Below are 12,412 nucleotides of genomic sequence, written 5' to 3' on the forward strand. Positions count from 1 at the left end.
GAGAACCAAGGTACGACTGTATTGGGATGTGGCATTACCCAGTTTTAAAGATGAATTTACACAGCTCCTAACATTGTTGACAAAACTCAGATTAAGAATGTTACTGGTAACTATAAAAATACCAAAACATTTCTTGGTATAAGTAATATTGTATGTATTTGGGCATTACACCGCTCTATTAAGTACTCATCTGTTAGTGATTGTTTGGAATTATGATAGTTTAAAAGTGTGTGCTAATTGCTATTTATATAGTGCTCTAGAGTGTTTGAAGAACTTCATATGTAATCCTTACAGTAGCCATGTAAGAAGAGCTGAGACTGCCTTGTTGAAGTGAGATTTAAAATTGGGACTGCAGGTCACACTCTGATGCTACATGTTGTATTGTACTGACATGCAAATGGCAATTTAGTCACAGTGATATATGGCATGGAAGCCGGTGGAATTGCATGAAATGAAGTTTATGAAAGTAAAAATTTAGTATCACACTAGTTCTGATAATATTGGTTGCAACCCAGCAAGGAAATGCTGCAGCCCTCCCCTCCCAAGATTTTCCTCTCATCAGTTGCAGAATAACGTAAACCAAAAAGGCTTTATGGCTTTTACAGCTTGCTGTGGAACCTTTCTGTGCATGTAGTTTGGATTGTAGCCAAAATAACAAGGAAGAAGAATGAATAGATTGGCTGTTCTTTAGTATAATTTAGCGAGTACAATCAGAGATAGCGTCTTACCTTTAACGTTTTTAAAGGCAGTGAGGCATAGGCTGTAAGCATCTACCCAAACGATGACAAAACATGACTAATTATTGTGTCACCAAAAAATGTATCCCAAGGAAATGATTAAGCAGCCTTTTCTAGGCAGTAAATGATTATGTATCAAAAAGTACTAAATAGAAGCAGTCAGCAATAATGAGATCTTTAAAAGATACATCTGAAAAGGACTTTAACTCACTAATAGCAAACCATGTTCTCCTTCTATGTATGTGAGTTCTCAGACTACCAACAGGCGCAGAGATAAGAAGCGCTTGCTTTTTAAACAAACCACATTTTCTCATAATGTCTGAACTTAGAGCTTTGGTTTGTTTAAACTCTTGTGAAAGCAGTAACAAAATAAGATTTCAGATCCTGATTTCTTATTTGCATTTTGTATTTGTCTTTCTCTTTTACAGAGAAGAATGTAAATCTGTACCAAGCTTTAACACTAATTATTTCAAAGCAAGTATTTTTTGTTTATTGAAATGCAGAACTTCCAAAACACCCAAAACATGTGATTAAGGGCTTATTCTGGATTTTTAAAAATGGCTCAGTACCAACAATGGGGTTTTAAAAAAACTAAATTTCAGCCAACCCATTTAACCCACCCTTTCTCAGGGTAGTGATTTTTGGGGGACGGGAATGGAATTTGCGAGAGCGTTTTACAGATATATGGATTTTTCCACATTGTGGTAGTCACTTTGCCAATGGTTCTAGGAACCATAATTGCTGCTGCAACTTGTGTGGTTTTTATGTATGTGTGATAGTGGGATGGCTCAAAATGTGAATTTCTAGTACTTATGAACATAATAATCCAAACAGTGGCTTAGCAAAAACAAACTTAAGTTTCTTGATTTACTGGTTGTAGTTTGGAGGAGACATACCAAGGTTTAGGGTTCTGACACAGTGCAAAGCCAAACCATGGCTTAGCCCTGGGTAGTACAACGGGACCAGAGGAGGAGTGAATTCCCTCTGCATTTGTTAATCATGGTTTATATATGTGAATTGGACCATTATTAGAGATGCTATACATGAAGGCTCTTTCTTCACAAGCAGTAAAAAAAATTCATTGAAATTTCCCATTAATAACAGTCAGTATGGCAGGTGGTTATGTGTGTGAGGAGAGAGTGCTATATGCTGCAGATATCTTAGGAAGCTACCTTTTTGCGTCAGGTTATTTATTCAGTTAAACTGGTATTGCCTACTCTGATTTGTAGCAGCTTTCCAATATCTTGAGCAGGGAGGTCTGAAATCTGCTACCTTCTCCTTTTTTATTAACTGATGGTGCCATTGATTGAATCTGGACATTTCTCTGTGCAAAACATGTGCACTGGAATCCATTGAAAACTGAGCCAACTCTTATCTGTATATCCCCACCTAGGGTTCTATTTCATGGTATGACTTTGGGAATATTGGAATCTGATGCCAAACCAGACCATCAGCCCACCTAGCACAATACTGTCTACACTGGCTGGCAGCAACTCTTCAGGGTTCCTAACAGGAGTCATTTGCAGCCTTACCTGTAGAAGCCAGATACTGCATGCAGAGCATGTGGCCCTTCCTCAGTTTGATAATGTGCTGGGATATGTATGCATGCATGTATATGTATATACAGTGGTACCTCGGGTTACATATGCTTCAGGTTACAGACTCTGCTAACCCAAAAAAAGTACCTCGGGTTACGAACTTTGCTTCAGGATGAGAACAGAAATCGTGCTCCGGCGGCACGGTGGCAGCAGGAGGCCCCATTAGCTAAAGTGGTGCTTCAGATTAAAAACAGTTTCAGGTTAAGAACAGACCTGTGGAACGAATTAAGTTCTTAACCCAAGGTACCACTGTATATGAGAGTCTGTGAGAGCATATATAGCACAATAGCACCTTGATATCCACTTGATGGCTACAGTAGAATAGTCGGGAGTGTTTCTAATCTATTTCATTAGTTGACTTACACACACAGCAGGAAATACTCCCTTCCTTTGGGCGTGGTGTTAATGGAGATAATACTGCCAATTTTAAATCTTTTTAAAATCTTATTGCCATTTCCCATGGTATTATTCTGTATGGGATTCTCATGTAATACGATAAAAGTTTTTCTTTTCATTTCATGATTTTACAACATAGAGTTAAGTAAACAATGCACACTGGAAATAATGATAGATTAATTCAGCTGGGGAACACTCACACAGCTGTATACATCATGTTTGTTGGAGGGCTTTGCATGGCTTCTTTTAGAGTATGCTTCTGCCAGTTATTGGGGGGCGAGAAGCAATAAAGGGCACTGAGCGCCCACTGAGCACCAAAAACACTATTCTGGAATTTCTCTGACTTCTGCTGCTTCATCTCCACACATTCCTTGAGGACTAGAAACTCTATTGTATATACCGGTATCTGTCGACTTGTTCAAGAAGCCGAGATTCTTACGAATCTTATGTATTCTATCATGTATTATTATCATTCTAATATTTTTATGTGAGCTGCTTTAGGACCCTTTTTAGAGCTGAAAAGAGGCCTGTAAAATAACTTTCTACTTATTGTGGAATTGTGGAATTGTTGTGGAATTTCATGGAATTGTGATTAACACACAGCCTCCCCATTTCTAAATCTCAGATCTCATTTTTTTTACACATTTTGAAGCCATTAAAGCAAGATGGGGACCTTCTGGCCTTCCAAGTGTTGTTGCACAATAACTCCCATAACCCCAGATCATTGGCCATCCTGGCTGTGGCTGATGGGAGTCTGTGTCCAACAGCAGCTGAAGGGCCACAGGCCCCCATCCTTGCTTTTGAGTTGGGGAACTGGGGGGAGTCACAAATTGTCTGAATTGTTTCTTCTTTTTGTTACTGGTAGGAGTCTAAAAATGAGGGTGTGGGAAGCCTCACTTTTGCTGCATGATTAGGTGCTGAATACCTACTTACTATCTATAAGAAATGTACAAATGTTAAATACTTTATGGTTGACTGAGAATATTCGGAACATCACAGACGCTTAAAGCTCTATCACTGAGCATCTGTTGGCTTTCTTGGGTGGGAGCATCTAAAAGTCTGAGTTCTAAAGGAAATGGTGAACTTCCTTTTACTGAAGGTAGACAGACATTGGGTTATGCATGTACTAGGCAGAAATTTCCTTTTTACTTCACCTTAAATATGTGGTGAACATGCTGCTTTTAGGAGAGCAATGCCACATGGCAAAAAAGTCAAACCCTGTAACAGCTGTCCTGGTTGGTGCTGGTGATTTGGAGAAAACTCCCAAGAATAGCCTGTCATTATAGGGCTTAAACTGTATGATTCTTTTCTGTCTCTTGACTGATCTTCCTATTACATGAATAATGAGATAAGTGTTTCCAGGTTTAATATGGATGAACAAAGAAGCTTAGTTTTCTACTTATCTTTTTTTCTCTCGGTAAGATTGTAGTCATCATAGGGTGCTGCCTCTTAATGATAGTTGGGATTTTTTTAAGCAAGTCAGGCCTTTATGAAGGCTAAGGTATGATGTGGATATACTGCTGTGTAATACATACAGGCTGTGGTAAGCTGTGTAAGAACTATTTATATTCTAAACAAAATCGATTTTGTGTAGCTAAATATGGGCTTTTAAGTTACACCCAGCTGAATAATCTCTTCTTGAAGGAGTTGTGGGTGGGAAGCATCTATGGTGCTGAGTTTGCTCAAAGAATGAGGCACTAACTTTGCTTCCACCAGAAACTGCAATAAGAAAGGTCTGGTGAATTGTTGTACAGGTAACAATGGTTCTGCACAGGGGTTACGTTCTTGATCCCTGCACATGTCAGCAGAGCATGCATAAGCCTGCTCACCCTGTTACACCCTGCCCACTTTCCTGGCCACTTCCTGGTTGCAGTTATGCGCACATGCGCGGTCACATGCCTATTGGACGAGCATAAAACAGTCATTGCCTCTACTTTGATTTCCGGTTGCGGGGGGAGTGGGAGTGAGTTAAAAATGAACTAAGGTGATAACAAAATGCTAGTCAGCATCTGCTACATAACTAAAACTGCATTTGCTAACTAGATGTCTTTATTTGTAGGAAATAAATAGTTCCCAGACATTTGAAAAAGTAAAGGCTGGTCCTTATTAGAGATCTGCCTCAACTACAGTACTTGGTTTGAAATGCATTAGGGTGCTTTGGAAAACAGGCCATCTCAGTCCAAAGTGCTTTGCAGTCTGCTAAAACTATATATGTTCCCATAAGATCATAGGATTGTAGAGTTGGAAGGTATACTGAGGGACATCTAGTCCAACCTCTTGCAATGCAGGAATCTCAGCTAAAGCATCCATGACAGATGGCCATCCAACCTCTGCTTAAAAACCTCCAAGGAAGGAGAGCCCATCACCTTCCAAGGGAGACAGTTCCACTGTCAAACAACTTTTACTGTCAGAAAGTTCTTCCTAATATTTAGTTGGGATCTCCTTTCTAGTAACTCAAAGCTGTTGATTTGAGGCCTACCCCACCCCACCCCCCGAGCAGGAGAAAACAAGCTTTCTCTATTTTCCATGTGACAGCCCTTTCAATATTTGAAGATGGCTATCATATCTCTTCTCAGTCTCTTCTATTCCAGGCTAAACATATCCAACTTCCTCAACCATTCCTCATAAGGCTTGGTTTCCAGACCCTGTCGTCTGTGGCAGTTTGGTGTCATTGCAAATTTGTTGAGCATCCCCTCAATTCCATCATCTAAAGATGAACAGCAACAGGCTCAGGAGGGAACCCTGCGGCACCCCACTTGTCCCTTTCCCCCCCAGGATGACAAGGAACCATTAGTTCCAGGATGATGAGGAACTCTTTGGGTTCAGTCAGTCAATCAGCTACAAATCCACCTAACAGTTACCTTCTTCAGTCCACATTTTACCAGCTGTTTTTACCACAAGACTATGGTGGTGGACTATGGCAAAAGCCTTACTGAAATCAAGATACACTATTTCTCCAGCATCCCCTGATCTTTTGTCGTGGTTCCCTGATCAGAAATCAGAAATGCATGGAATTAAGATGTTAATAAAAGCAAGCCTAGCTGGGAGAAATTGAGATTCGTTTTCTCATGCAAGAACCCCCAATATTGGCCCATAACAAATTCTTTTTTTTAAAAAAAAGGGCACACCCACATTTTCCCTGTGCTTCATGTACTTGTGATAAAAGAGGTATTAGTTAGTTTCTACAACTGTACACTATTTAAATTTATAGTTGGAATCACTGCAGTGATGTGGGGATGTCGCGGATTCTTTTCTAGTTTTTTTCTAAGTATATTGAATACCTTTCTACAATTAAACTATACAATACAGTCGTACCTCGGGTTACAGACACTTCAGGTTGTGCGTTTTCGGGTTGTGCACCGGTCCGAACCCGGAAGTACCGGAATAGGTTACTTCCAGGTTTCAGCGCAGAAGCACTAAATTGTGCTATGCGCAGAAGCGCCGAATCGTGACCTGCGCACATGCAGCGTTGTGGGTTGCGAACACTGTGGGTTGCAAACGTGCCTCCCGGACGGATCACGTTTGCAACCTGAGCTTCCACTGTACTACAAACATGAATAAAGCTCAAAGTAGTAATTCATATGCAAACATGCAAATGCAGTTAAAGAAAAAGTACTGTTACATGAGATCTGTGTGTTTGTCTATGTTTTTCTATGCTGTGTTTTTCATGCCTATTTCTGATCTGTAGAGCTTTGCTTCCAGAAGGACAGAATACAGTATTCATTCTGCTTTTACTGCAACATTTTAAACAGTGACTATATGTATAACCTTCTTTTTACAATGCAGTTGACAGTGCATGTATATACACTTGACATAAGTGCTTGTATCAAAGGAATAGAATTAGTTAACTAGTTCAATTATTTATATTTTATTTTACAGGCAAATTTCAAGTTTCTCATCTGGATTGGATTATTAAGCTGCTTTGTGGTCTGCGGATCTGCCCAACAAGGTAAATGGAAATATGTACAGGTTTAGAAAAGGGACACGGGTGGCGCTGTGGGTAAAACCTCAGCGCCTAGGACTTGCATGGTCGGCGGTTCGAATCCCCGCGGCGGGGTGAGCTCCCGTCTTTCGGTCCCAGCTCCTGCCCACCTAGCAGTTCGAAAGCACCCTTAAGTGCAAGTAGATAAATAGGTACCGCTTTATAGTGGGAAGGTAAACGGCGTTTCTGTGTGCTGCTCTGGTCCCGGTTAGCCAGAGCAGCTTCGTCACGCTGGCCACGTGACCCGGAAGTGTCTGCAGACAGCGCTGGCTCCCAGCCTCTAGAGTGAGATGAGCGCACAACCCTAGAGTCTGTCAAGACTGGCCCGTACGGGCAGGGGTACCTTTACCTTTACCTTACAGGTTTAGAAAGCATAGACTGTTTTTTCTGTTCTACAGTGCAGGTGACCTATTAATTCCAGAGCTATCCAGTGTAAGCGTGCTATGCTTGTTTTGAATTGATTCAGGGACAAATGCTGCCGGTTTCACTTTCATACAACATCCATATTGGTTTAACCTCTTTGCTCATGTCTCTGAAACTGTTGGCAAAAAGGACATATGAACAGGAGGTAGGAGGAAGAATGTTTGCCCTGGAGAAGAGATTGAGCTGTATCTTCAGAACCACACTCTTGTTTCTCTAGTGTAGCCACATCTGAAGGATGCTGAACTGCATCTACAGCTTGAAATTGTACTCTTGTCCCACATCAGGTCATTTGAAATGTTATGCACGTCTTATTCTTCCAAGTAAGAAAAACCAGACAGCCTTTCCATACATGCAGTGTAACAGATGCAGGTGCAGTTTCTCTTGCAGAACATCTCTACATTCCGCCGTTTCATCCTTTATGTTTGGAATTCACCTGGATCTATTTTACTGTTTGTACATACAATGGAAAATCTAGATTAGCGTCACCTGTTCATCATGTGTGTGCAGTGCAATGAATGCATGTGCAATTTGTCATGCATGACTGTTGTGGTTTTCATGGTTTTTCTTATGTGGAGGATTGTTCCATGGCATTTGAAGCAGTCCTAATTAGGATTGAAGCAGTCCTAATTAATGAATTATGATTGGCACAGAAGAAATGTGCATTGGTGCTCCAACTTTCCCTCTAGGCTCTGAGCATTTGTGGAATTGATTGTTAAGCAACACTTGCAATCATATGTTAATTATAAATATAATGATTAGTTTGAACTTCAGTTTATGGCTAGTAAGACATTTACTTATACAGTACATTAAGTTAGGTATGTGTTATCATTTGTTTAAAAAAAACCTTTGCATTTTCTTATAGGTGGGAGCAATTGTATAAAAGCTAATGCTAAATCATGTGCTGAGTGTATACAAGCTGGACCAAATTGTGGATGGTGCAAAAATGCAGTACGTATTTTTTAAAAATATATTTCCTTTGCAATATTTTGTTTCCCATTTCATTTTATCTGTAGCTATTCTTATACATTCAATAACTTTTTATGATACACTCCTTTGCATTGATAAATAAGCTGCAAATGAAAGCTACAGGTTTCTTTGGTCAGTGTTAGACTCTACAAAGTGCAGAGCAGATGTGAACAATAAGTCTGCTGCGGTTAAAATTTTGGTGGTGGAGATGTGGAGGCTGTCATGTATGTTTAAGATTGGCTTTGTGAATAACAATTCCTAGCTTGGGGGTTAAGTTTTTGTTGTTGTTTTTGTTGTTGTTGTTGTCGTCGTCACTGTTATTCTGGAACTGGTAGGAAACAGTGCTAGCAGCTGCATCAAGACCAGCAAAGACTTTTTTGTCAGAAATAACCTTCCTTGTTTTAATGAGCCCTTGGTGCCTTTGGAAGATGCTTTTGTACACATGGAGAGGTTTTTGAGAGCCAGTATAGTTAGTGCTGGAATAAGAATGCAGACACTCCTAATTACCTCTCAGGGTTGTTGTGACAATTAAATGGATAGCAGGACACCTGTACTGCTTTGAATTTCCTGTAAGGTGCAAGGTGAAAGACTGCTTTCTCCAGGAGAGTGGCAGGGCCATTTACTCACCTGGGCTGGGCTGGGCTGGGAGGTGCTCAAAATTTATCTTTGCTCCAGCCCACCAGTAGGTCAACAAATGACCCTGTGTTTCCCCTGCTTGAAAGAATCATCTGTTAACCTGGGCTGGAATACACAATAGGAAGTAGCAAGAGCAAGACCTTCTCTTAGTGCATTTGAGTTTCCCTGTTTGTATCTGGGTGAAACACCTTTGCCTTATTTCCAAACTCCTCTGCATGTGCCAGAGGATTTGGAGATGGAATGGATTTTATCCTATCACACAGTAGGATAAAAAGACCCTGGTGCAATTTGAGGTGCTTTGTCCACAAATTCAATTTGTAGGGAAGGGATTCCACCTAACCCGTGACCAGCAGGAAAGAAACAGGCAGATTTGCAAGGAAAGATTCCTTGCCATTTCTCTCTTTTAATACTCCATTGGGAAAAGAAATAAGTGTGATCCTTGTCGAGTTGCAGCTCGGCATCCAGAGAAAAATCAGTCTCACACCAAGATAGGTTCCGAATTATGGCTGCTCCTAGGGAAATATGGCAGCTCCTAGGGCTAATGCAGCACAGCTTTTATTGTGTGAAATGTGTGAAATAGAAAGATACAAAAAATACAAATCAAGCAATTTGTTCTAGCCAGCAGATAAAGACCTTGGTACTAAACCATGCGAGCGATCAGACCATACTACGTTAGCCAATCATATGGGACAGCACGAGCTGTTCACGCGCTATTCATGCTCCAAGGATGCTTCTAGCTATGAGATCACCCTGTAACAATAAAAACTTTGCTCATGCTCTCATGTACAAACAATCATTTTCCCACATGTCCCCTTTTCTTGTTTATATTATTAGAGGAAAAGAGGGACCATTAGTCCAAATCGTACACTTCATTGCCTAAGCGTCTGCACTTTGCAACATAAATTCCTCTTGTAACCCCTGTGGTGGGCCGTGGTCGGTACCACCATGCAGTGCATTGGGAAATCAAAGAGGGTATGCATTGAATGCAACAACATACCATAATAAAACCAACAATACATGCAATTACAATCAATAATACTTTTCTTAACCATACTCCATTGGGTAACCAAGAAGACAACCACTCCCATGGATCAAAACCTTCAGGTGGATTCAAAGGATTATGGGCTATCATTTGTTCCATATGATCAATAGTAGCAGAGATATTGGTCGATTGATCAGTTATATACATGCAGCAATGAGAATAAATTAAGGCACAAATTCCACCTTTAGAAGCAAGGATCACATCTAAAGCATAATGATGTTGAAGAACTACATTTCTTATTTCTGATATTTCTTTGTTAATCATTTTTAAAGCCAAAATGGTGGAATTAAACAAATTTTCTGTCCAGTTTGCCAATTTATGCAAATCACGGTAATTCATGGCTGCACCTAAAGAAGGCAGAAGGGACCTAGAAATGGCTGTCCCTGTATATTGAGAAATAGGTGATTGTACTTCCCTTCTGTTACGCAAACGGACCGCTGGGAGCTTATCTATTTTATACACCAAGGGTACCACTATGCCTAACGTGCAGGTACCAGAAAAGGCAGAGGGAATTTCTTTGTAGGCATGTGTGCCACAAAATAACCATAAGTCAGATTGAAGCAAACATGTAGTTCTGCTGCTCTTTCTCATCCAGTCGAACCAAATATAAAAGTCTCTACACGCAGCTTGTTGTTCATAGGTCATGTAGGTTGTGACATTATTAATTAAGACCTTTGGCCTACCACTCATGGTTGTAACATTTAGAAAACAAGAAGATCCATTAATGTATTCATATGTCCAATTGCAATATGGATAATGACCTAAAAATTTTTTGCTATTGTGATTAAAATGAAAACAATACGGAGCTAATTCTACAAGCGATAGAGATACAGGAGGTAAACTTATGCGATTGTCTTTCATATTATTGCTAATCTTATATGAAGCATTTATAGGAATACCATGTAATAAAATGCCAGATCTTTTTGATTGAGGAGGGATATGCATACACATCCAACAATCAGAAAGGTTAAGCATAGAAGCAAAATGATTAATATCTCTAACGTAAGTATTGTTAGTCCAAATCTGATGATAAAGTTCAGGCCTCCTGGTCTTCTGCAAAAGAGCAGCACGACGAAAGCGGCGTTTTACAAAGTTCCCGGAGAGGCTCCACCCGTGTGAAGTGGAATTGTGGGGCCACTCAGGACGATGCCATATTGGTTGCTCGGGGGGGCAATAAGGGTGAGAATGGTGAATTATTCCAATAGCTGTTTCCGAGCAACCTGCGTGATATTTCGTGGCTCGATTATTGGCATGTAAAAACCACAATCCAGGAGAAGCCACACAGCCATTTCTGCAGATACAGGAGCCCATTTGCTGTAAATAGGCCTCATGTACTGCTCCGTGCACTGTTGAGCCAAGAATCCAAACCCAACGAAACGTGGTGACACAGATGGGATGGTCGCTATTGGGGGGCAAAACCCAAGCGATGCCGGTCTGACGAGGGCATCCTTCAAAGCCAGGTTCATTTCCCAGACAAGAGGCGGCAAAACTGTAACGATAAGTGGTAGAAACGGTGGCTTCCCAGGGGGAAGGGGGGCCAACGCGATAGGGTTGAAGATGGCCTTTCAACGTGCCAGGAAACACTGGAACAGCTGTGGAAGGTGACTTTATCCAGGGCACATCAATATGGCGATGTCTCCAACTGCAATGTGGGTTGAGGTCAGGTGAGAGGTCATCATCGGCAAACAGCATAAAATACGGTTTCAAGGTGCTGGTGTCTCCTTGGGCGAAGACGAGGCAACAGAAGAGCGCCAAGGTCGAACGCAGCGGGCTGGAACCCATCGGGGAACTCCGTCTACGTCAATTGCCGCAAATCCTCGACCCCAGGAAATCAAGGAAGTTGGACCCTTCCACTGTGGATCTGGAAGCAACCTGTAAGACACTAAAGGGCGTTGCAATACTTCTTCCTTCCGGAAATGAAGTTCAGCAGGCGTAAAATCCTTATTGTGGGGATACAAAAGATGATTTAGAGTAAACAATACTTGATGTACAGCATTAGGTATTTCAGATACAGTAGGCGATCGACCTCCCAATTGCTTGTTGAGAAGGGTCTTAAAGGTCAAATGAGAACGCTCGACTATCGCCTGCCCTGTAGAATTGAAAGGAATGCCATGAGTCAACCTTATATCCCACAAAGAACAAAAATCAGAAAAGGCCTGAGAAATGTACGCAGGGCCATTGTCAGTTTTTAAGGTATGGGGTTTTCCCATAACAGCAAAACAGCGCATTAAATGTTGGATAACATGTCGAGTGGTCTCTCCTTTGAGCGGAGAGGCCCAGATATAGCCAGAGGCAGTGTCCACAGTGAGATGTACCCTAGAAAATGGAGCCAAAGAAGGCGTGTGGGTGACATCCATTTGCCAGATTGCCAGAGGATGCAGGCCTCTAGGGTTGACTGCATCAAAAGGAATGACTGAGGGAGATTTAGCGCATACCGCGCACTGTGACACAATGTCTCGAGCTTGAGAAATGGGCAACGAAAAAGATTTTGCCAGAACTTTAGCATTTTGATGAAATACAGAATGACTTTCAAATGGGTCTGAAAACAATGAAAAAATACCAGTTTTCAAAGCATGGTCTGCCCGGGCATTACCTTCTGCCAAATACCCAGGGTGGCCAGTGTGAGATCTGA

The 12,412-nt window shown here is 41.2% G+C and overlaps 1 protein-coding gene across 4 annotated transcripts in view; it reads left to right on the plus strand.

The window, feature by feature from the left end:
• LOC310689287 (integrin beta-1-like) overlaps nt 1-12,412 on the plus strand; it is a 41,756-nt gene that overhangs the window by 4,000 nt on the left and 25,344 nt on the right. For all 4 annotated transcript variants that reach the window (XR_014517432.1, XM_083466806.1, XM_083466807.1 and 1 more), the window contains exons 2-3: nt 6,611-6,680; nt 7,999-8,084. Coding sequence is in view for 2 of the 4 variants with exons in the window: in XM_083466806.1 (XP_083322932.1) it covers nt 6,611-6,680; nt 7,999-8,084 (156 nt within the window). In the remaining 2 variants the exon portion in view is untranslated. The remainder of the gene's footprint in view (nt 1-6,610; nt 6,681-7,998; nt 8,085-12,412) is intronic.

This window comes from Podarcis liolepis (assembly GCF_965112155.1).
Source record: "Podarcis liolepis genome assembly, chromosome: 12".
NCBI classification, from domain to species: Eukaryota; Metazoa; Chordata; class Lepidosauria; order Squamata; family Lacertidae; genus Podarcis; species Podarcis liolepis.